Source organism: Cnephaeus nilssonii (genome assembly GCF_951640355.1).
Source record: "Cnephaeus nilssonii genome assembly, chromosome: 8".
Taxonomy (NCBI): domain Eukaryota; kingdom Metazoa; phylum Chordata; class Mammalia; order Chiroptera; family Vespertilionidae; genus Cnephaeus; species Cnephaeus nilssonii.
The window spans coordinates 2,775,951-2,800,373 of record NC_137079.1 but is presented as its reverse complement, the minus strand read 5'-3'; the positions used below and the strand labels follow the sequence as shown (position 1 = coordinate 2,800,373).

At 44.8% G+C, this 24,423-nt stretch overlaps 1 protein-coding gene across 3 annotated transcripts in view; it reads left to right on the top strand.

Moving 5' to 3' along the window:
* The window catches only part of GPM6A (glycoprotein M6A), a 184,127-nt gene extending 178,010 nt beyond the window's left edge, over window positions 1-6,117 (top strand). For all 3 annotated transcript variants that reach the window (XM_079779073.1, XM_079779071.1, XM_079779072.1), the window contains 2 exons: window positions 511-576; window positions 4,020-6,117. In XM_079779073.1, the coding sequence (XP_079635199.1) occupies window positions 511-576; window positions 4,020-4,172 (219 nt within the window). In that variant the 3' untranslated portion in view covers window positions 4,173-6,117. The remainder of the gene's footprint in view (window positions 1-510; window positions 577-4,019) is intronic.
* Window positions 6,118-24,423: the final 18,306 nt, after the last annotated feature.

The window sequence follows — 24,423 nt, the reverse complement described above, 5'->3', positions numbered from 1 at the left end:
TTCTCGCTCCCTGGTGTGGTTTGAAGGACACATAGCTAATTCTACACTCAGTTTTCCCCTTTTTCTTCCAGAGGCCATTTTTCTTGCCCTGAGATTATGCAGGGGGTGGGGCTAGAAAACAAATATGAGTTGCGTGTTCTGCGCACATCGATAAAAATGATATCTATTTTAAATTTTTTTCCAGAAGCTGTCATTTTAATGCAAGTTGAAAAATTATAGATTTCTTTAAAAAGAGATAACGTCGCCTTCTATTGTTATATTACTGAAAACCATCATTACTCATCATGACCTTATCTTTATAATGAAATCGCATTCACATGATGCTGTTGTGAAGGTTGACATGATTTTCAGGAGGAAAGATCCTGCCGTGGTGTTTTTGGAGGAGGGGGTTCTCGCAGGCTCACTTCTGTTGAAGATGCACGAAGCTCTTGCTCATTAGAAGCCGCGGGCCTGACCCCTCTTCCGCTTGAAACTCTGACACGCGTGTTGGTTCTGTGGTTTCCTCCGCAGCTGAACATGACCTTCCACTTGTTCATCGTGGCGCTGGCTGGCGCGGGGGCAGCGGTCATTGCCATGGTAAGATCTCAGAGACCTCGGGCGTGGTTTTTCCATTGGAATTAGAGGTATTTGCTTGTAGAGATGAGTATCTCAAATGTCTGACGTTCATAGGAATGATTTATTTTATTATCATTTTAAAAAAAAAGTGAGGGAACACTGGGTTAATAAAGGCTTAGCCTGAAGCAGTATTATCATAACAACAGAGATAATATTGGTAATCAGTGTATGGATTACAACACCCAGTAATATGGTAACATTAACGAAAACAAGCAAATTCATTAGCATGTAGACATCAAATTACTATTAACATAAAAATTATCTCTGTTGCATATATGAGTGTGTCAGTGCACTATCCTATATAATAAAAGGGCAATATGCAAAGTGATGCTAATGGTGGAATGACCAGTTGCTATGACATGCACTGACCACCAGGGGGCAGACGCTCAATGCAAGAGCTGCCCCCTGGTGGTCAGTGCGCTCCCACAGGGGTAGTTCTGCTCAGCCACAAGCCGGGTTGACAGCTTCAAGCACAGTGGTGGTAGCGGGAGCCTCTCCCTCCTCCTAGGCAGCACTAAGGATGTCCGACTGCAGCCTAGGCCCACTATCCCAAGTGCTCCCAGGATGTCTGACTGCCAGCTTAGGCCTGATCCCCCTGAGAGTGAGCGTACGCCGGCAGGTGGACATCCCCCGAGGGGTCCCAGACTGCAAGAGGGCACAGGCCGGGCTGAGGGAGCCCCCCAAGCACATGAATTTTTGTGCACCGGGCCTCTAGTTCTAAATAATATCATCATTCATTCACTCACATTATCTTTTTTTCCTCCTTAAATAAGAACACTAAAAAGCCATTGAATCACTTATGAGAAAGGGATTAATTTTGTTAAAATAAATCCCGGTAGTTTAATGTCAATGTCTTCTCTATCTAATTTTCTTCAGAAATATTAACAAGTCCTTAAAGCCAGACTCTTAACACGTGAGCAGGACCTACTGTGTGCTGATCCTGCTCCCCATTTTTAACTCCCCAGGAATTCCAGATTGCTTGCTGGGATGCCAGTGGGTCAACACTGCTCCAAGCATCAATAAGATCTCCTGCAGTCAAATATTATAGAAATCTAGAAAGTTCCTGGTAACCTCATCTATATAACAGCCAATTCAAGATGCACAAATGATTAATTGACTTGGGTTTATTTAATTCTTTTCCTATGGTGCCAGTACATTGTCTAATGTGTTGGTAGAAGCAGCACCTTTTGAAAAGTAAGAGCATTTTATCTCTGGTCAAAGACTAAAAATAGGAATGATGAGACAATGCTAATGTGCTAATGAGCATTTCAAACCAGTTACTTTTAGTGACTGCGTACTCTTGTATTAAGATCTGATTCTGTTTTATTAAAAATGATTTTTTAAAATATCTAACAAAACCAACTATGTCAGTGCTACAGATATTTTCTTCATTTTATATCATACTAGAGGCATGATGCGCAAAATTCAAGCAAGAATAGGCCTTCGCAACCCCAGCCGCCTCAACTGCTGCCTCACAGCCCCGGCTGCCTCAGCTACGGCCCCATCACCAGCACACTGGTCTTTATGGAAGATCATCCGGAAGGTTTTTCCGGAAGGTTGTTCTGTCCAGTCTAATTAGCATATTAGCTCTTCATTATATAGGATTAATTCTTCCACATTTTAGATTTAGTGTAGGAACCTCTAATAGGAATTTCATTAGAGAATATGAGCTGCTTAATAAGGTCATGGTGGCTGACTAATTGGAGGGATGGCAATAAAACAATCAGCAAAGACTTTATCGTCCCTAACCCTAACCCTAGCCCTAGCCCTAACCCTAACCCGTCTGTAACTTAAGGCACAGATTATTAGAAAACGTGCTCCACTGTGTGAGTTTTTGGAGCTCTTAGGAGGCTCCATATGCCCACAGAACTGTGGACTTGGCACTGCACCAGCTTCCACGATGGTGTTCACCTGTGGAGGGACAGTGGCCAGCCTGGCGGCTGTGTCCCTGAGGCCAGGTGAGGCTTCTGAAGACCAACTGGGAAGCACCAGCGTCTGCTGGAATGACATTGAAATTCAAACATGCAGACATACATCTTGGATAATAACTTAGGGGCCATATCTCCCCAGACTTTAAAGGGAACATCTGAAAATATAGCATTTATTCACATGGCAGGTACTTGAGTACCTACCGCTTGCCAAGCTCTCTCCACAGCACTTGTTATGTTTACAGCAACACAAAATCACCACATAAACGTGTATATGCATAAGACTTATTTCCCTTTCACTGTGGATAAGCCACTGATTAAAAGAATGTCACTCACAGCTCCTGCCGACACATGGCTTACAGTTTTCATTAACCAACATGCAACATTTCAAAGGAAATGGAATGTTCTGAAAACAGCTTACTCTGATGGGGATGCATGGTTTCCCTACACTCTTGTGTCAAGATTGTTTTGTTATTTTTCTTTCTACCGTGTCTTAATCACCTTACTGTACCACAGCAGGCACCATTTAGGATGGACTTTGCGTTCTTGATGTCCATCTGCACTTTCCTAGAACCAGCCTACCTCCTGCCTTTCAATGTATTCTCGAGTAACCAAACTTTTAGTGTTCTGTTTTACTAAATTACGGATGAAAATATTGCCCACCCTTCAAACTTAGAGAAAGTAAATAACTGACCACTTGGTTTCCCTTTCCTGTTTACCCATCGAAGTCCATCACTTGGAAAACGGCTTTATCTCTCCCATGGTCCAAGAGGGAGGGTAAGAAAGAAAACAAATAAGTGGCCTCATGGCTGAGTCAACCCAAGTCAGATCTGGATCATCATTCCCTGAGTAATTTCATTATCCCAGACAAATCAGGAGCTTCCTTTTTGAACATGGCGCTAGTCTCGCACAAAATCCATGACACCATACTTGCTCTTGAGTAGTTTGAATCAAATGGAAACTGCAAAATTCACTGTATGGGAAATTAACTGGATAATTAAATGCACAGATTTATTTGGGGGCTTCCACGATCCCCTTTTCCATTGCACAGTGGACAGTATATCCTCCCATTAATTCAAGTTGACTCAAAGTATATACGAGACCATTTCCGATGATGGGTTAGAAAACATAGATCCCTGGACATGAAATGTATCATCTTGTGGTTCAGGCATATGAGGGCAGAATAGACAGAAAATATCACATCGAGGTTAAGAATCCGTGTTGGATACTTCAGAGATGAATAAGAAGAAGGAAAAGAGATAGTGAAAGAGAGTCAAGATGGTGTCTTGTCATTGGAGGAGTGAGCCACGAATGCATTTTATTTATATTGTTCCTATTCCCACAGAAATTTTGGTCCATTTTATTAGTGACTATATCTTCCATAACTATACACTTTGAACATTTCTTTCCTGATAGCAAGGTGAAATGAGGACACTGAACAGGCTTCCTGTATAAATTATTTTTGTCTTTGATTAGGTTCACTACCTTATGGTTCTGTCTGCCAACTGGGCGTACGTGAAAGATGCCTGCAGGATGCAGAAGTACGAGGACATCAAGTCCAAGGAGGAGCAAGAGCTGCATGACATCCACTCTACTCGCTCCAAAGAGCGGCTCAACGCATACACATAAGCAAAACCTTCCCATCCTCCCACTCAGATGCATTGGTGTTTAACTAAGGGCCATCCAACCATCCAACCATCCAACCTTTTGAAGAATAAAATGAAAGTGCTTCTCATCAATGATATGGAGGGTGACTTATGAATCACCCAAATATAGTTCTTTGTTGTTTAGCACTTAACTTCCGAATCTGTTAAATTGGTGTAATCAGATCTCTTCTACAAGCTCCTGTCCAGCCTTTTTCTTTTTTTTTAATTTCTCAACCTCACTTAATAATTCTTAAGATCAATGAAACTAACATTGTCAAATACAGAGATTTGATTTTTAACCACTTCCCATGTTGTTATACATAACACCTATTGCATTATTTCTTATGTTTTGAAAAGAAAAAGTAGCTTTTTATACTTTTTAGTTTTCATTTCGGTAACTAGCTTGACTACAGGTAACCTTCAAAGGGACCAATGTACATTACCAACAACAGACAGAGATGACACCATGATGACTCTTCTTGAAATATGGAAATCTTTCTGAAGATCAGTGGCCACATGACTGTAGGCTCTGGTTAATGTTTTCAACAATCTAAGGTGCAATTTCTAAATTTGTAAGAGTAGGTTTTAAAAAAAAAGTGCTTCTTATCTTTGTTAACGTTGTGTTTTTTCTCGATGTATGGAAGAGGTATTTCCCTTGGATTCTTCAAGTTTATGTTGTGAGCATGTAGAAACAGTGATGCTAATGCATGGCTAGTTGCCTTTTTAAGACCGTGACACCAGGCGTACCTTTTAAAGTTTAGTACAGAGACGATTTTCATGGGAATAACGACTGTGGACCTGCTTGGAGAAGGGTCTCTTTGTGACTTATGCAGTGGCTGGATTGGAACTTGAACATGCTAATGTGGAACATTAATTGCCTTCATGAAGGTGGCATATGAAAAATAAGCACACTCACCCCTCAGAAGTTGTTTTGCCTACCTTAGAAAGGTTCCGTGGGTTGCACCTCTGTAAACTACCCCTCAACCGTGTATGATATATTTGAAAAGGCTTCCATTAATATAATAGCTTTGCTTGCAGCCTTCCAATCTACGTTGGCTTACCTGTAGTGTTTTTTAAAGTATGGTAGGAGGCCACGTACACTGTATCCTTCCAAAGTGTAGTGGCACATCTGTGTTTTCATTTCCAGTGAGCCATTTTAACCAACTGTTCATTCACACTCATTTATAAGAAGTACCTATATCAAAGGAATAAAAAGAAAGCAATCAGTATTACTGGACCAAATTGGGTGTTTGTTTTAACCTTGACTCGTGATTATTTCTAATGCTACAAGAATGCTGTAAAGTGTCTTTTAAAATGATGTCGCCTGACAAGACATTTTTGTCAGTGTATAAAATCTAGATAGTATATTGTGCACTGATTTTATCATTGTGAAATCTCTTATCAACATAAGTGCATTTCTAATAACATTTATTGAGTGAAACAATCTTTGTACAATGACTAGCCATGCATCATCCACGATTTTACAAGTTCTTGTAGTACGTAGGGATATCACTAGGGTTCTCCATGGCATGATAATGCATCTGTAGTATTATTTAATTAATTTGGGGTTTGCTTCTTGGTGTTTTTTTTTATTATCTTCCTGGTTCAACATTTTTTCTGATATATGCAGTATTACAGATATTCAGCAGAAGTATTAATGGACTTCTTTAAATTCTATATGGTAGTGTTTCAGTTCTGTGTCTTAACAGTTTGTGATGATTTTTAAAACTGTCTTTTAAACTTATGTAATGATGTTGACTCTCTTGCCTTTCTTTTCTCCTGGTATTAGAGTTTGTATTTTCACAGAGAGTGCTTTGTAGCAGGCATTACAATTAATCTGTTTTGTACATACATGTGCCAACAGCTTGATGGTGGCGTTTTTGAAATGTAGGACAAAGTGCTTGCAAACTGTAATAAATACCCTTGTGTACTTTGTGTACTTATTATTAGTTTCTGCGGTGTTTCTTTTGCTTGTTCTGCTCATTCCTCTTTCCTGTGCGTGCACATCCTTTCCCAGTGCAATCGGTCCTCTTTCCTTCGGAGGCTTATTACCTCAGTAGAGCTGACCCAACACTTCGAACTTCAGTGGAAATTCTCTGCGTGGACACACAGAATGGGGGTGAATGCAGGGAGGTGGGGAGAGCGTGAAGCATGACAGACTTAGAGGCCATTTCGTTTAGCAAATGGTCACAGTTCCTAAGTTGTGCTACTTTCTCACCGAACTTTTGTTGTGTTGTGCTTCCTTTAGTGCTTCATAAACTAACAGAGAAACAAAAAAGACTAATGCATGTCAGCAGGAAAAATGACTTCTTGGTTCACTTCAACATATCAAGGTAAGAGCAATGAAATGAAAAGAATATATTTTTTTTCTAGACTTTTTTGTTTGTTTGTCTCGGGTGTAATTTCTTCTGGCCAAACTAGAAATCATGTCAATTTGAAAATAATAACAGAGTTTTAATAAGAATCTTAATTTTCATAAAGTCTAAGGTTTTGTATCAGTCCTCAGTTATCTATGTATTAAGTAGCAACTTGGAATCTTCACAGATTTAGGTTACAGATATCTATAATAATTGTAAATAGATTTGGACAAAATGTTTTATGTCTTTAAAAGTTAATTTTAAGACAATAAGAAAAGTATCCCCTATCTAAATCTTATCAAATGGTAATTTTTGTTCTTTCTAGTGTTTATGAAATTCTTAGCATAGCAGCAAGATAAAGAATTATATGTTAAACAATGTCAACATGAACAAAATTTCACATTTTATGATTTTTTTAAAAAAAACCTGATCATTATTAGATAATTACAATGTTTGAAAACTCAAAAGGCCATTTCTCTTTTTAATATACACATTTATCTTTAGAGAGCACAATTTCCTTTGGGGAATTTCCTGCCAGACTTTACTGAGATATAATGAACACCCAATCCTTTGGGGAACTGTGAAGCTAATGTTAAGACTAGGAACTCACTCGCTTTGAGAATGAAACGTGTGTTGGCCTGTTCTGATTTGGGTGTAATCAGACTACATCTTCATGTTAAAATTTAGAAACAGCAGCTCCTGATTTTTTCACTCAAAGATCAAGTACACTTGACTTTCTCATTGTTTTGTTTTGTTTTCTTGGTTTTTGTTTTTTGTTGTTGTTGTTTTTTGTTTTGTTGGTTTTTTTGTTTGTTTCTTTTTGCCTTTTAGACAAAATAGAAACATTCTCCCCACTGAGGGAGCCAGGCAGGGGCCCGATGACTCAGGCGGAAGGGTGTGAGTGGGGACCCAGGGGCCCGGGTGCTGCCCAGGGCCCAGAGGTCAGCTGGGGCCGGCCCTTTCACACCAGATGCTCACGCTTCAATCGCTGGCCAGGCCTACGGCCCACACCTGTGCACGATTTCATGCACCGGGCCTCTAGTTAATAAATAATCACACAAGAATAAACTCTTTCACATACTCACAACTGTGGACCTACTTTTGCCCACCTCCGTATATTTCATAGAGTAACCTGATAGCTGAACTATAATGAACATGATGGAATCTGAATTAAACTATCATACCTTTTAAAGTCCATGGAGCAAGTCAGCATTAAATGCCGCTGACTTCAAGGCCGGTGTCTCCCTACGGGTGGAATAAACCCAGACGTGTCAGGAGTGTTGGAAGAGAGGAGCCAGGGGTTCTCCTCAGGGATATGAGCCCACTGCCCACATCTAGCTGGAGAGAGAAAAACATTGCTCTATGGTTCCACCTCTTCACGCATTGATTGGTTGGTTTTTGTATGTGCACTGACCAGGGATCAAACCTGCAACCCGGGTGTATCTGGAAGATTCTCTAACTAACTGACCTACCCAGCCAGGGCAGGAATTCACATTTCCTATTCTCTGAACTGCTCCACAAATTGTTTTTAATTAAGATTTTATAGTTAGAACAGACAACCAGCAGCACCCTAGAGAAAATGGTTATGTAATCTCAGGTCACCCCACGGCCTAGCCTGAGCCATTTCTTCTAAAAATTCCAATTACTGTGTCTATACGGTCAGCTGGGGAGGTCTGATTTCTCTGCCTGTGAAATGTACTAATGAGAAATGTCTGCAAGATGATTTCATGTCTCCTGCCTAACTGTGCTATGTGAGTTTCAAGTACTGACAAATTAGGGAACATTATTAAGACGATTACAAGTTGTAATTTAGTTAGATGATTTATTTTAGGCTCAGAACACATCCTGTTTTGAACACATCTCTGTGTCTCCCCCAGCGGCCCTAGCACCTTGCCCCAAAGACAGCTGGGCTGAAACGATATTTACTAAGTGAGTAGATTTTATAGTCTCGGTCTGTAGCTACCGTTTCTCAGAGAAGAGGGGAGACCTGTGTTAGAACTGGGATTGAAAGAATGATCCCACTCCATGGACCAAAGGACAAGTACCCCCGAGCTGTAGCCAGTTTGCAACAGGAAACCGTTGCATCGCTGATCGTTAGGACCTTTGTGAGTATCAGAATTTCCCAGTTGCATGTGTACCCTCCTTCTCCCCAAACTGCCACCGACACAGCCGCAGGCTGTATATGTTATTCCACTGTCCGGTGCGGGCTGGGGGCTGTGCTAGGTCTCCGTGGGTTGTGTCTTTCATAGTTGGGATGAAGGCAGACACCCCCTCTCTCTCTGGCTCGCCTCTCTCCACAGGTAGGTGCTGGGAGAAAGTGATACCAGGGGAAAGGCACAGGGTAGCTCCTTGGTGGCTGTTTGAAGATTCCTAAGATCTGTCTCCAAGGAAATGCAACGAACGCTACATCTTCTCCAGCGTGCCTTCCTCAAAACTCTCGGCTGGCTGAAGAGTCACAGCTTGCTCTTAAAATTATCTCCTTTGGATGAATCGATTATTCCACCTGTTAATTCCCTCCCAAACCTACTGATGTTTACCCTGCACGCACACATGGTGGGCAAGAGACTCTGCTGGCCCTCAAGGAAAGACTAGTTAGTTCAGCCCAAGTGTGGAGATACCCAAACACACACACACATACATACATACATACACATACACACACACATACATACACACACACAACACACACACACAACACATACATGCATACATACACACACATACACACACATACACACACATACACAACACACACACATACACAACACACACATACACACACATACACACACAACACACACACATACACAACACACACATGCACACATATACACACATACACACACACACAATCAAAAATACCCACACAGAACGTGGGAAGGGCTACATTTACAGTAGAGTAAACCAGAACCCAAATCATCACGTGTCTGTGTTTTTCCCCACACGGCAGCAGAGGGAACATTCTCAAAACGAGGGAAAAAGCCTTGTTGAGTGTTTAAGGTGAGAACGTGTTAAGCGGTTCCTTCTCAGAACAAGGGCAACACCCATCATGTACATCCATACATGTACAGACACTACTGGCACTTTTAGGATATCTCTGCTTAACATGTCAGAACGTGTGTGACTGGAAAAGTCGTGACATCAAGTGACCTGCTGGTCTTCTTGCGTGCGATCTGATGACTGTGAACGGCATGCGATGTCTCGTTCCCTCTTTCCATGGATGGGGAAGATGGCTGAACAGCAAACCCATCGCAGAGAAATGAAAAGGCAGCCGAAGGCCTTTTCAGAGAATTGTCGCGCGCTGCCATCTAGTGGCGCTCACGACGCACAGCCATGGCGCACTCAAGGATGCTCCTCTCCCCTCACCTGCCGCAGGCCTCCAGGCACAAGGGCTCACCAGTGCACAGGGCATCCCGCATCCATCTCTTACTGTAAGGCCCATATGGGGTCTTGAAAGGGTCACAGGCCCTTCCACGCAGTGCTTTACGTTAAACTTCTGCTGCTATTTAGACTATAAAACACTGGATGCAACGAACAGTTTGTGATCGGTTTTACTCCACATTCTACACAAAGCTGAAGAAAGCCCCCCCCCACCCCCCATTTTTTTCTTAATTACAATTTTTATTGCCTAGGAGAATATCTTTCTAAATAGTCTTGCCACTTCCTGTTTTAGACCTCTGGTCATCTGAGAAAAGCCTGTGGATTAAGTTCTTCTGACCTTTTTTGAAGTGCTTGCCTCAATTTCCCATGTCTGTGTATGTGGCATTTTCCACGTCACAGGGTGCATTTTTAAGGCTATATATGATGTACTCGTATGTAGCTAGTCAGTAGCATTTTAACTTGGTTTCTTTTCTTGCTCCACTTCTTTCTTTTTTATTTCCCTTCCTCTCATCCTTCTTGCACCTTATAATTTCAGTTCAATACTTACTGCTAGCACAGTCCTCCAAGGCTGATCAATGCTTTTCCATTGATCGATGCTTCTAGTAAAAACCAGGCAGATTACACTGAAAGCTTTTTTTTTATTGTTTTCCCCCCAGCATGCTTCTCTCCTTGGTCCTTGTCCAACAGCCATCCATTTACAATGAGTTTGCAAGGAGCTTCGTCTGCATCCACAGCCTCCTTTGTGGAGTTTCCATTTGTTTTTCCCAGGGGATGGCATAGACAGCAGCTCAGGGACAGGAAAATGCCCCCTAACCAGCTCAGTGCTCTCACTCCTGAGTTGCGTGGAGCTGAGCTGTCAGAAAGTGGGGGTGGGAGGGGAAAAGGACAAAGAAAAGGTGCAGCTCCACCAGAGAGTGGCCTCTGGGTCAACCTGAGTGTCTGCAAGGACGCGCGTGCCATGCAGGCTCCCTGACTCGGGCACCTGAGAAGAGCTCCGGGTCCCTCCGGGCCTGTGGGAGGGGAGTCCCCAGTGCTGTGGGCACAGCGCTCCTCGCCCTCCTCCTTCCCTGCGGCATCAGCGAACAGAGTAGCTGGCTTCCAGGGTGTCACCATGGGAGCACCAAGTGCTCTGTGGACATGATCTCCTTTAATCCCGACCACAAGCCCAGGAAATGAGCTATTTCACAGCTGAAAGGTCAGCCACAGTGTAGGGTCCCGTAGCCACTGGTCCACTGATATGCCCATTCCATTCGGCGTAATGAAATTAGACAACAAAAATATCTACGTGAACCCGGCCGGCGTGGCTCAGTGGTTGAGTGTCGACCTATGAACCAGGAGGTCATGGTTCGATTCCCGGTCAGGACACATGCCCAGGTTGTGGGCTCCCTCCCCAGGGGGCATGCAGGAAGCAGCAGATCGATGATTCTCTTTCATCATTGATGCTTCTATCTCTTTGTCCCTCTCCCTTCCTCTCTGAAATCTCTGATATATATATATATATATATATATATATATATATATATATATATATGGATGGATAGATAGATAGATAGATAGATAGATAGATAGATAGATAGATGTCACTTGATAGCTGACTATGGGTGAACGGTGCGGCAGGATTGTTTTTCGGCAGGTAGTGCTTGGTAGCACTATTCCTCCCAACAGCCTTGCTGAGAGTCTGGCTGAAAGCTGGAAAACACAAGGCACTTGTAACTGATCTTTCTTCATGTGCAGGGCTGTCTTCTGATCGATGCCATGCTGCAACATGCCACACATGCAAGAGGGCTCGCCCATTGGAGCCGAATCAAACGCTCCTCAAGCATGGCCGGGCTGAGTCGACACGCAGGGCAGTCACACGGCCTAATTGTGTGCCATTGAAGGGACGGGGGAGAGAAGAGAGAAAGATGGGACAGAAACAATATTGAAAAGGTACGTGGTGTGAATTTTCCCAAGTGAGATTCAACACATTATGGAAGCACTTGGGCACAGGCTTGGTAAGAGAAAAACAGAGAAAGCACCTCTAGGCATGTCCTAGTCACCCTGGCTGGAAACCGAAGGGAAAGAGAAAGCTTTAAAGCCAGCCGGTCTTGGGGTGTGGGGGCGCAATCATGTCAAGGGAGCAGCAATAGGACGTGGAGCTGCCTTGGTGGGAAGACAGTGGACACGGGAAACAGTAGCTCACTAGCCTTGGAAGACTGGTCAACCTAGAATTCTTCACTCAGCAAAATACCTTCCCAAAATAAGGCAAATGAAGATGATGCTTCCAGATGAACGTGGGCTGAGGGAGTGTGTTTTCATTGGAGCTGCCCTGTGTGACGCGCTAAAGTACATGATTTAGGTGGAAGTGAAATGATCCTGAATGGAGGGCAAATCTGCAGGCAGAGGTTCCTGAAGTGGGAAAATAGGAAAAGAATAGTTACCACTTAAAGAAACAACCATTACTGTGTCAAAAACTATTCTTACAATTTTATAAGTGTGGCGTTAACTATAGCACAACAATAGAAGGCCGGGGAATAAATATAGCTACATTGTGGTAAGGTTTTGTATTTTATGGAAAGGTTTACAGTTCTAATGTAAGGTAGAATCTAATAAATCCTGGATGCCTAATCCCGAAAATGATGCAGGTGTGGCTTGGTGCAATGGGACACCAGTAAATAGGTCTCGGAAAATCTGATGGTTTTGATCCACAGAAGCCAGCGTCTTACTCCGTCTGGACTATCTCACTCTTTGAATATATGGCCAGCTCACAGCTGCAGACAAGACTAATTTTCCCTTGTGGTGACATCTCTGAGAGTGACAGCATTTCCCGTTTAGATGCACCATTTCTGTCAGGACTAATAAGTCCTAATTGGCATTAAGATAAAAATATATGCTTATGTAATAAGAGACGTGCCCCTCAAACCCATCAGACAAGCAAGTGTGCTCTTCGGTAAATAGCTTCTTTCCTTATCAAAACTGTCAGACACGAACATCCCAGATCTCCTAAAAGACTCATGCCTCACATGCCTCATCACTAATAATCGTTCGCATACAATAAATTCAGGCTTCTTTTGTGGAATGTGTCAGCCAGATCACACTTCTGTTTAGAAATACAGCTCCTAAGTTAGCTTTTACTTTTTGGTGCCTAGAGTTTGCACCCCTATGTGGGGTATAAGATAGTTCAGATGACTTAGCAGAGCTCAGGCATGGAAGGAAAAGGAATCCCGGCTTCCAGAACACTCACTGGTGTGGCGAAGGCTGCAGCCGGATCCGAGGGCCGGGGAGGAAGGGAGCTGGCGTGGCCGCACACTAGCCCAGGACTGTCCGCGCTCTGAGCGGCCCTGAAGATACATCTGGAGGTGCTGAGTCAGGACCCAGCCCGCCCTCTCCTTGCCTTCACAGACCACGAGGGCCTTGACATGCTGCTTACACGTGTCCTTACTTCTTGAGCCCTGCCTTCGATGCTAGCTGAACTCATCCCTCCCAGAGCCCGTCAGCAGCCTCCTAGTCATACGCCCAGCCTCTGGGACTCGCTGACCGGCTCATTTTGTCTGACCCTTTTCACCACTCCTCCCCTCGTCCACGGCGATGCACCAAATCATTGCTTGTGGCACAACCTCTCTGCCTTTTCCCCTCTTCCTCTCACGGCCTCGATATGGGCATTTCACAGTATTTTCCCTTGGTGTTGTGATGGACTAAATGCTGCCCCCACCCATCCTTACACTGAACTCTAATTCCTAATGCCATTGGGAGGTTGGGCCTCTGGGGTGGACTTGGTCATGAGGGTGGCGCCCTCAGGAATGGCACTGGTGCCCCTTCGAGAGGAGACAGGACGTTAGTGGCTCCCTCGCCGCCATGTGAGGACACTATGACAAAAAGATGGCCACAGGCACACCCGGCAGAGCTCTCAGCCGACACGGGATCGCCTGCACCTTGACCTTGGACTTCCCAGCCTCCAGGAGTATGAGAAATGAACATGTGCTGTTTTACGCCACCGGGCTTTCATTTTTTACAGGTGATGACCTTATAGTTGCCACAGTGAAGACTGGGATGGCAGAGGGAAGGGGAAGGGACCAGGTGGGTGGGTTCTGGCCCCAGGATTCCTGGAATGCCAGGTGCTGAGGGTGCAGTGCTGGGAATGGCCGCGTGAGGGCACCAGCCGCACAGGCCGCTCCAACCCTGGGTCCAGCAGGGAGCTCGGGGTCTGTGGGTGCTCCCAGGGTCTGCTGGACCAGCCTGCACAGGGCCACTGGCCCAGGAACCCCCTCCCAGGCCTCCGTCCCAGGTGTGTGAGGGGCAGGGCAACGGCACAACCTGGGATCTGGTCCAGCCCAGCCAGCCCCTCCCAAGGTCAGCCCAAGGTCATGTACCAGCTCCTCACCAAGGCTGCACTGCTGAGGCCACGGGACCTTCTCCGTCAGGGACGTTTCTCTGGGGTCAGGCCGAGCCCCAGGTGGGCCAGCTTCCTTCCTCACCATTGGCCTTTCCAGACCGGAGCCAGCCCAGGTGAGAGGGCAGAGCCTCTGAGGGGCGCACGGTGGTGGGGACCACAGGTGGTGGGGACCCGAGGGCAGTCGGCAAAGCGCACTGAGGGTGTGCCAGGGGTGCAGGCGGCAGGGGCCAGGCTCCCAAAGTTCCCCAGGAGCCATGGTGGGCCCTCTCCAGCTCCCAGCTGGGGCCTCTCATGGCGGCCTTCATCGGGGAGGGCTGCGTGGCCGGGGGCAGGGGAAAAGCAGAGAGCTGCCAGGTGGCCTTTCCTGCTCATCGCTGTGCTCAGGTGCCTTCATTCCGCGCCTTCAACCAGCGCCATCTTCACAGGCAGCCCGGCTAGCTCCTCCGTGGCTGAGCTCCTCCATAGCTGAGCTCCTCCGTGGCTGAGCTCCTCCGTGGCTGAGCTCCTCCGTGGCTGAGCTCCTCCGTGGCTGAGCTCCTCCGTGGCTGAGCTCCTCCGTGGCTGAGCTCCTCCGTGGCTGAGCTCCTCTGTGGCTTAGCTCTTCTGTGGCTGAGCTCCTCTGTGGCTGAGCTCCTCCATGCTGCAGGGTCATTTTATGGCTCTCCAATTTTCACATCATAACACACAATTGGTAGATATCTTTGTGCATATGTCTTTATGTCTATTTTTATCATTTTTGAAGAAGAATTAATTTATAATGAATTTCCAAACCTCTTCTAGCCTACTGCTTATGTGAAATTGAGACAAGCATTTAAGTGCCTTAAGGCACATTTTCCTAATTTCTCAGAAGAACAATATCGAATTCATAGGGTCTTACGGGTTAAATGAGACAATGATGTCAGGCACATTGCACAGTGCCTGACAGATGATAAGAAATTAAATTTTTTACAATACTTTGAAAAAATGGCTCTAAGTATTGTAGTGTTTATTATATCAATTATTAATAGTATTATTTTAGTTGTTTTGTATAATTATTTTCTGAAACAATTGAAGCGATTTATATTCCTACCAGCAGTGTATAAGGGTGTCAACTTTTTATCCTTTCTTTTTATTTTATTTTGTTGATTTGAGAGGGGGGGGGGGGCATCGATTTGTTGTTCCACATATTTATAGGTTGATTCTTGTCTGTGTCCTGACCTTCAGGATCGAGCCCACAACCTTGGCGTATTGGGACGATACTCCACCTAACTGAGCTACCTGGCCTGAGCTTTGAGGGTGTCACCTTTTTTATATTTCCATAGGAAATAGCGTAGTCAGAATGTTTCTTACTATACGTGTCCTTTTGTCGCTGAAGGAAACCATCACTAGACGCCCGTACCAACTTCCACAAAGGGCTCAGCGGCCAGACAGTGTGACAGCCCCAGGCCTAAACCCCAGAGGCCCAGGGAGCAGGGCCAGAGTGGTGATCTGTGACAAGTTAGGCGTCCCTCCTCCCCCCCACCCCCCCATTCCCATCCAGAGGAGGCCCGGCCGTTCTGAGGAGGACACTGGTCAAATCTGCGGGTCAGCAGGGCTTTGCCAGCTGTTTCCCTGGTCCAGATGAGAGAGGAGGTAAGACAGTGCCAACAGAAGTGCTCGCTAAAGAATCCTGGGAGAGAATGGGCTGGGGCCGGGAGTTGACCAATCGGCGTGGGGGAGGCAAGGGATGGGAGCCAGGGGGAGGCAGGCTTCTGTCCCGCTACCTGAGGGGTCATGGCAATGTTCAGCAGCGTGAAAGAAAAGCAGTTTTGGAGAATGCGATCAGCTTAGCTTGGGTCCTAGAAAGTTTGATTGTGTTTGGATGTCCACAAGGAGACATTGAATGCACGGTTGCATTAGGCTGTTACATGGGCAGGGTGCATGGGGCTGGGTTTTGACAAATGTGAGTTAACAGCCAGATGAAATCGCTGGCTGTGGAAAAGGCATGCTACCTCCTTCACACTGAACAGCATTCCTGCACAGTCTGCTCAGCAGCTCGGCACAGCAGGATCCACGGTGGCGCTGGGATTATTAAAGTGAGCGGAGGGAGCACGTGCGTGCCCAGCTCAGAGCCCGGGCCTGCTCTCTAAGTTGTGCTTGCACAGGACTGTGGTATTTGGCAGAGGAGAATGAAAGTGGGCGAAATCCACGGAGGACAGTGCTTAGCAGGTTCGTGATGATGGCGGGACGGTCTGCCAACATCTACTGCCCTGCGTGTGCCATTCATGACAATTATCCCTGACTGGCAACGGAACCATGCAGCCCTGTCATCCTAGCGAAAGACGGGCAGTGCATGAAAAATTCGAGTCCAGATATCGGGGGCATGATTGATGAAGAGGTGGGTGTCAGCCGTGTGAGCAGGAAGCATTCTGCTAAGCAGATGGAGTGCCTGGAATTTCCCCCCCAATGGGGATTCAAAGTAGGGTTGGAGCTTTAGCAAATAAAAATATAGGACACTCAGGCGATTTGGATTTCAGATATAATGAATAACTTCTAGTATAAGTATGTGCCAAATATTATCCATTTTTATACTAAAAATCTTCACTGTTTATCTGAACTTTGTATTTAATGGGGCATCCTGCCTTTTCTCTGGCAACCCTCACTAGAAATGGACAGTCACAGAAAGGCTCGGAGAAAGTGGGGTGAGTCTCCCTTGCTCTAGGGTTCATTGATTTTGCTCATTTCTTGAAGGAGAATGCTCAGGCAGATAAAGGCTAAGTAAATAGTTCAAAGTCCTATGAATAGTGAGCAAAAGGACGACAGTTGTAACTTAGAGATGACTGTCACAAGAACCTGTGATCGTCACCTCGTGTGTTAGGAGACTGTGCTATTCTGGACATACAGGTGTGGGTGAAGGTGGCTCTTGTACTCAAGAAATGGGTGGTCTTGTGGACAACAGCTGTCCACATTAATAATAGGAACATAGCCCAGCTGGTGTGGCTCCGTGGTTGAGCGTTGAGCCATGAACCAGGAGGTCACAGTTCGATTCCCAGTCAGGGCACATGCCCGGGTTGCAGGCTTGATCCCCAGTGTGGGGCGTGTAGGAGGCAGCCAATCTATGATTATCTTCATCATTAATGTTTCTCTCTCTCTCTCTCCCTTCCTCTCTGAAATCAATAAAAATATTTTTAAATTAATACTAATAGGAACATGGATCCTACAAACTATTAGAAGGTGGGAGCGCCCATCTTCCTCTGAGTGACCATGGGCTTTATGGCTCAGAAAACAACAACCCTGGAATTTTGGTTGTGGGGCCTCATTCAAGAGGGTCTGTCCATGCCTGTGGGCCTGCGGGACTCGTGTCATGTAACATTCCCATCCTCTTTTTTGCCATTAACTTTTCTTAGCCATGAAGGAGAAATGATCCAGAGTTGTTATTCTGTTGGGAATTACTGCAACCAGGAAGTGGAGTTATGTGATGGTGAACTTGGAAGAGCCAGGACACGTTGATTTCTCAGCTCCTCTGCTTTCCGCTCTCCAGTGTCCCCAGGGAGCCTGGCTGCAGAGGGCAGTTCTGTTCTGCTGTACTCCTCCAAGGCCAGGGGGAGGGGAAGGGGCCACAGCCTCAGGGCAGGACAGTGCCATGGGGCGGGCATGTGCCTCATCCCCGGGTTTGGTGTTAGCCAGGCCACGTGATTAACCGACCTTTCCCCCACATCCCCCACGCAGTAATGAAATGACATATGTTCAGAATCAGATGAGATTGCTATTCCACTTCAGGTCATCCAACACGGCCTCCTGCTCTCTCACACCTGTGTTATTTTACACATTTAAAATGTTATCTTTATCTTTTTTTTAAAAAGTCATATTTTGTACAAAAATGTTTAGGGTATGAGATTCCTCTTATTTCGTTGAGCCTTGTTGTGCGTGAGAGGCTTTGCACGCGCGGCGTCCAGAAGAAATCCCTCAGGGATCAGTACACCTGGAAGCAGGACCTTTATTTCCCGTCAAGGGAGGGAAAACAAGTCGGATTGGACAGGGATCTGCCAAAGGCATCCGTGTGTCCTGGAGTCAGAGGGCCCGACGGGTTGCTCCCTCCTAAGGAGACTTGGACTTGGGAGCCGGCGTCGCATAGGGAAACAGTATCCACCACCTCCGACAACATTTTTTCTCGTCGTTACACTCCCCGATGGTGTCGTCCGTGGAGGTGCAGCCCCCAGGCTTGCAAATGCCTCTCAGAAGGACACACTGTTTTCTACCTGGGATAAGGCCGGCCCTTGCTGCACAGGGAGAGATTTGACAAAGCCATTAAGTCACCATCACATTCTGGTCATGCACACAGAGCAGGACGTTAACAGAAAAACTGGCTATGGGATGAAAAATCAGACTCTTAGGCCAAGAGAGTGCCTTTGGGGGAGGGCCAGAGACTGTGGGACCAAACTCATGTGGAGAGGGCGGTCCACGGACTTCTAGAAGCTTGGAGAGAGTGGTCCTCTGCTGGGAAGCACACTCTGACACGTGTGGGGCAGTGTGTTGTCAGCGTGACAGGGGAGGTGTCCGTGGTGTGTAGTGGGTAAAGCACAGGGTTGTTCAACTTTCCACCTATTGAATTTTCCTGGAACAACATTCTCACCTCCTTCTGCAGACAGTCTAGGAATCCTTCAGTTTCCACCTTACCTAGTTCCCCATTTCGGGACTATGCAAGGAACACATTTTCTACATTGTTCCACACCCCTTAGATGTAGATACACAGAGAGGATTTCTCTCAAAGATGAAAAGCAGTTTTCCTTAAATACATCCCTGTGTCTTCTTCATTCATTTGGCTGGGGAGAGACAGAACTGTATGCTCCAACACCGTCGTTCCCTTTAGTCTCAGTACCTGGATCTCATTCCAATCTTATTGTCCGGCGATACACTAGCCCTGTACTAGCCCCCTGGTATAACTGGTTTGGGAAAGACAAACCGGGCTGATCTTGACTGTCGTGGAAGAAAGGGGACCTCATGGCTTCAAAGGCCTCTGAAGGCCTCGGTGGCGGGAGGCTCACTCTGCTCCAGAGAACCCCCTGTTCTCCACCGTCTCTTCTTTTCCTGTGATGAGGACACTGGACCTGAGGTCTACCCTCTTACATGACTGAGTGCACAGTTCAGGGGTGTTCAGTCCAGGCTCAGTGTGGGCCAGCAGGTCTCTGGAACTTCCTCATCTTGTGTAAATGAAACTCTACACCCACTGAGCAGCAGCTGCCACCCCTCCAGGCCCTGGCAACCACCCTGCTGCTCCCTGGTCCTATGAGTTTGACTATTTTAGACCCCTCATGGCAGTGCAATCCTGCAGTATTTGTCTTTTGTGACTGGCTCAGCTCACTTAGCATCATGTCCCCCTGATTCCCAGTGTCGTGCACCCTGTCCACCAGCCTCGTGTCCATTATCACTGGCCTCGGTGGTTTCCGCCTGTGAATTCCCGGCCCTTCACACCTTCAGTGATGCACTCGCCGTACCACCTTTGCTGATCCTGCCTATGCGTTGGGACCATACCATCCTTATTGTCCTGTGATACACTAACCCTTTACTAGACCCTGGGATCTGGGTGCCTAGAGTAACAACTTCCTTTGGGAGAATAGAGAAGGGGCCTCATCCAATGAGAGGTGGGGACACAGGGCCAGCAGAGGGTTGGGACAGTACTCGCTTTCAATCCAGACGTGATGCTGACCCAGAGAACCCATGCAGAGTTGAAGCAGGCTTATTTACCTTTAGATCATGGGAATTACCAGATTGCAAAGGAAGGAATTTTGACTTCCTAAATCTGCATGATTGATCTTACACTCTTTCTCTCTTTTCACTTGGTTGCTGGTGGTTTCTCAGACCCAGTTCCACGTGTTGACCTCAAAAGATGATTATCTCAAGATTAGGAAAGAAGGAGGCTACTATAGACCTGAAACAACTCTTGTGGTGGAGCCAGGAAGAGAGACCAAAAAGATAGCGGAAGTCATGAAACAAAGGGCAAGACCGTCAAGGACACCCACCTGTCAGGCTTGTGGACTGCCTGGAATCTGCAGATAGTCCTGCTTTGTGTGTGTTACCCACACACAGAATAAAGTCTGACTGCCTTGCACTCCTTGTTCTTTAAGTGCCCACCTTCCCCCAATCAACATGGGTGCCATACACCTTTTTCTTGGGGCATCATTTCATAAGAGCCTTGGTGCATTTCCTCATGGGAACGCATGCTCATGAGAAGGTCATCTTATAGTCCTAGAGCTCGTGACTTCCTTCTGCATCAGGGATGTGACATTGGCCTCCTTCTTTCAAAGGGTTCATAAACGAACACTTAGAGTCAGTTTTTCACTCCAAAGGCATGCCTCAAGGAAGTCTTCTCTAACCTTGAACACAGACAATGGCCATGTGCAATCCTCTGTTCCTTTACGTTGACTCATTCAAATCTACAATTACCTGCTGATCTGTGCAATCATTTGACTAACATCTGTCTTTTGTATCATGAAAGTCACTTCATTTGGTTTCCCATTGGGTCCCAGGGTCTAACACAGTCTTTGTTAAATAACAGGGGCTCAATAAATATTTCTTGCTGTTGAATGCAGTTACTCTGACCCTATCCACATTTTTTATCTTATTCCTTCTTAAAACCTCTTGGCTTTAGCCTAGTTTTGACAGTCTGGTTCCTGCTCTTGGATGGATTATTCTATTTGTGGGTATATAGTCTGGTTATGACTGTCAGCTTTTCTCAATCTTAGACCTAGATTTCCTAGAATCCTATTTTCCCATCAGTTATTTCTGGCCTTTGCTCTAGAACCACCTTTTTATCTCAGTTTTCTTCCCACCCTGGGACTGAACCATTGCCATATTTCTTTTTCTACCATAAGGGTGGGTCTCGGCTAGCCCTTTACTTCTTCCAATCTATCCCTCTTTAACCTTCAAAAAAAATAGACCAGACTCATAACATGGGCTGTGACTTTGGATAGAGACAATAATTTAAGCTGAGCTGAATTTAGATTAGGTAGTGGAGGGCAAGTAGAGGCAAAAATATACACTCATCAGCCATGCTGACATATGTATCTTGGGCAAGTGCTTTCAGCTATCTAAAAATTGATAGCCATTTATCTGATTTTCAGGAACATAGATCAGGAAAATCTAAAGACCAGCATAAAACAGTCCAATAATAATATCAGAACATGAAGCCAACTCAACAGGCCCACCTTAAACACTGAAGGAAAGGAATTTGGAGGAATGTGAGGTAAGATGTGTTTGTGTCTTCTAAAAGAGAAAACTTGAAAATCTCCTTAGGTTCCTCCACATCCAATTAGGGGACTGGGGGAAAGGGCCTGACAGAAATTGGGATTACCATATTATGGGCATACCCAACCCTGTAGATTAATGGAAACAACACTGACCCACGTTAAAGATACTTGGTTCTAGCCTCAGTATTTGCTGCCACTTATGTGACTTGCATAAAGTCACATTCTCTGTGTGTACAAGAACTCTTTTATCTGTAAAATTAAAGGATTAATCATTAAATTCCTTTCTAGTTTTAAGTCATTAACATCACATAATTTTACATTAGGTGTCACTACAAGTGTGTCTTTCCACAACTGTGCCTTCTTGTGACAGAATTGAAAACCAAAGGAGAAACATATGAACTCCAGGAGGAGAAAATTATATGTCTTGTAGATCCCAATATATCCATGGATTAGGCAATGATCAAACAAAAGAGCATCTTTGATTTCATTTAAGTTGATCTTAGAGATGAACCAAGGAAGAGAGAGAGTTATCCAGACTATGTCTATGCTCAGTGGCCACAGACTTTATTTTGAAGGATGTGATCATCCTGTCACTAAAAGTGGAGAAAAGGATTTTGTCAGTACTTACAAAAATTTGGTTGAAGGTGACCACATTCCCCTTTCTTTTTGATTCTACATGTCAATAGTCAAACTTCTGAACCATGGGTCCTAAGGATGTAACTCAGATTCTCAAAATTCTTCTTTCAGATTTTGTATTTTGCTTAAAATTTGGCCAGTGAAGCTTTATCCCTCTGTTGATGCTTTTTCCAAATTCTGCCGCTCCCTATTTGTTTTTTATAACTTGACACAATCCTCTCTTGTTGAGCTCTGCCTTATGCATCTAACTTCTACCCTTCACAAAAATTCCTCACCAATTGACTCTACATCTTCCATTCACTAAACCAACAGCTGCTATTTTCACTCTCCTTTTGAGGGATTGTGGCCCTGGTAATAGCGATTTGATTTGTATGCTAATTCTTGGGTCACATTTCCAAGCTCCTTTACCTCTCTCTCTACTTGGGCCACATTTTATAATCGTGGAGCTCTTGGGTCTTGTTTTCTGTTGATGGAAATCTTTGCCCTGCTGTCCTCATCCATTCAAGGGAGACGAGCGTGCTGCAATTCTGAATTCCTAAAGGTTACGCATTAGGGTCTGAGTGAAGATGGCCACGGGAAAACTGGGCATACCAGCAGGCCTCCTGAGGAACCAGGCTCTCTAATTATTCACCATCTTACCTTCCGGGATTATAGTCACAAAGAAGAGGAGCACAGGCAGCAGGGGAGGGAGGCTCATGGTTGAATGCCCAGGAGAGAGGTGAATGGTCGGGGGTAACGGAACACAGGGCCTTTTATTGATTTCTGGAGAACGGACATTCCTCTTGGTCAGTGAAGCTTAACAAGTAAGAAAATAAAACAGCTTCTGTTGGAATGTCTCCAAAATGTGGAATCTTTAAACTTGGTGACAAATTAACCTAATAACAGGAAACCAGATGGCCAACCCTTCACTTTTTCTCGGGACACTCCAATGCTTCAGAGGCCAGTACCTTTGGCCAGTCCTTTGAAGGAGACCAGGAGGTAGGCTTGTTAGTGTAAAGTCTTTTGACCAAAAGTCCTCTGGCTTGAAAGGGGACTCTTCCACAACACACTCTTTTCCACAATAGGGATTAGAGATTGCCAAAGGATCTTTTTTTTTTTTTTTAAGTGAAGTGCAAGTTTAAATTATTTCATAAAAGAGAGGATAGTGTCACATATGTGCAATGTTCTTAATAGCATCTGAAAGGTAAAGATACTTAGTTCACATAGAAAACTAACATTTTCTTGTCTTTTATCAATCCTTTGTGTAATTGTCCCACATGGCAAGGATGGTGAGATTGGGTGAGTTAAAATATCAGAAATACAGAGCACAATATTTCCTCAATAGCCATCTGTTGTCAAGACTGTATGTCTAGTTAACTGTAATTGAAAAATCGATTTAAAAAAAGAGAGAGACTATATGTCTCCAACTTAAAGAGACTCCCTATCCTCCCAACCTTCCCCAACATATTGGAACAAGGTATTAAAGCTTAAGAAATGCCTTTGGCCAAGAATTGATTGACCTAAAACCAAGTCATCAATGCTAATTTTCCTACTAATCAATGGCTTAATGACACATTCATATATATTCTTTTTTTGTTGTTTATAAACTTTCTTATGCATATCAGCTTTTTTGAAAAAAATGTATATAGTTTTGTGTCTTTTATTTTGATGACTTTTCATCATTTTGATGTGTGTTAACTAATTTTTCCTTTGATCTGTTTAGGGGAGTATTGCTTAATTTTACATACTCATAAGTTTTCCAATTTTCTTTCTGTTGTTGATTTCTAATGTCATACCATTGTGGTTGAAGAAAATACTTGATATGATTGCAATCCTCTTACATTTGCTAAGACTTCCCCTGCTGCGTCCCCTCCCCCCCCCCCCCACCCCCATGGCTTAAAATATGATTTCTACTAGAAAATATCCCATGTATATACTTGAGAAGAATGTGTATTCTGTTGTTGTCAGATAGAATCTTCTAAATATATCTATTAGGTTCATTTGGTACAGATGTTATTCACATCTGCTGTTTTCACATTGATTCTCTGTCTGGATGATTGATCTATTAAGAATGGGACATTAAAGATCCAAATGACTATTGCATTACTGTGTATTATTGCTGTTGGTTCTATGAGTTTTTGCTTTATACTGGTATATGCATGTGCTTGATGTTGGGTACTTAAATATTTACAATTTTTATATCTTATTGATGGATTGACCCCTTTATTATTCTACTAGAGGCCCAGGGCATGAAAATTCATGCACTGGAAGGGGGGTCCATCATCCCAATCTGCCCCCTCTCCC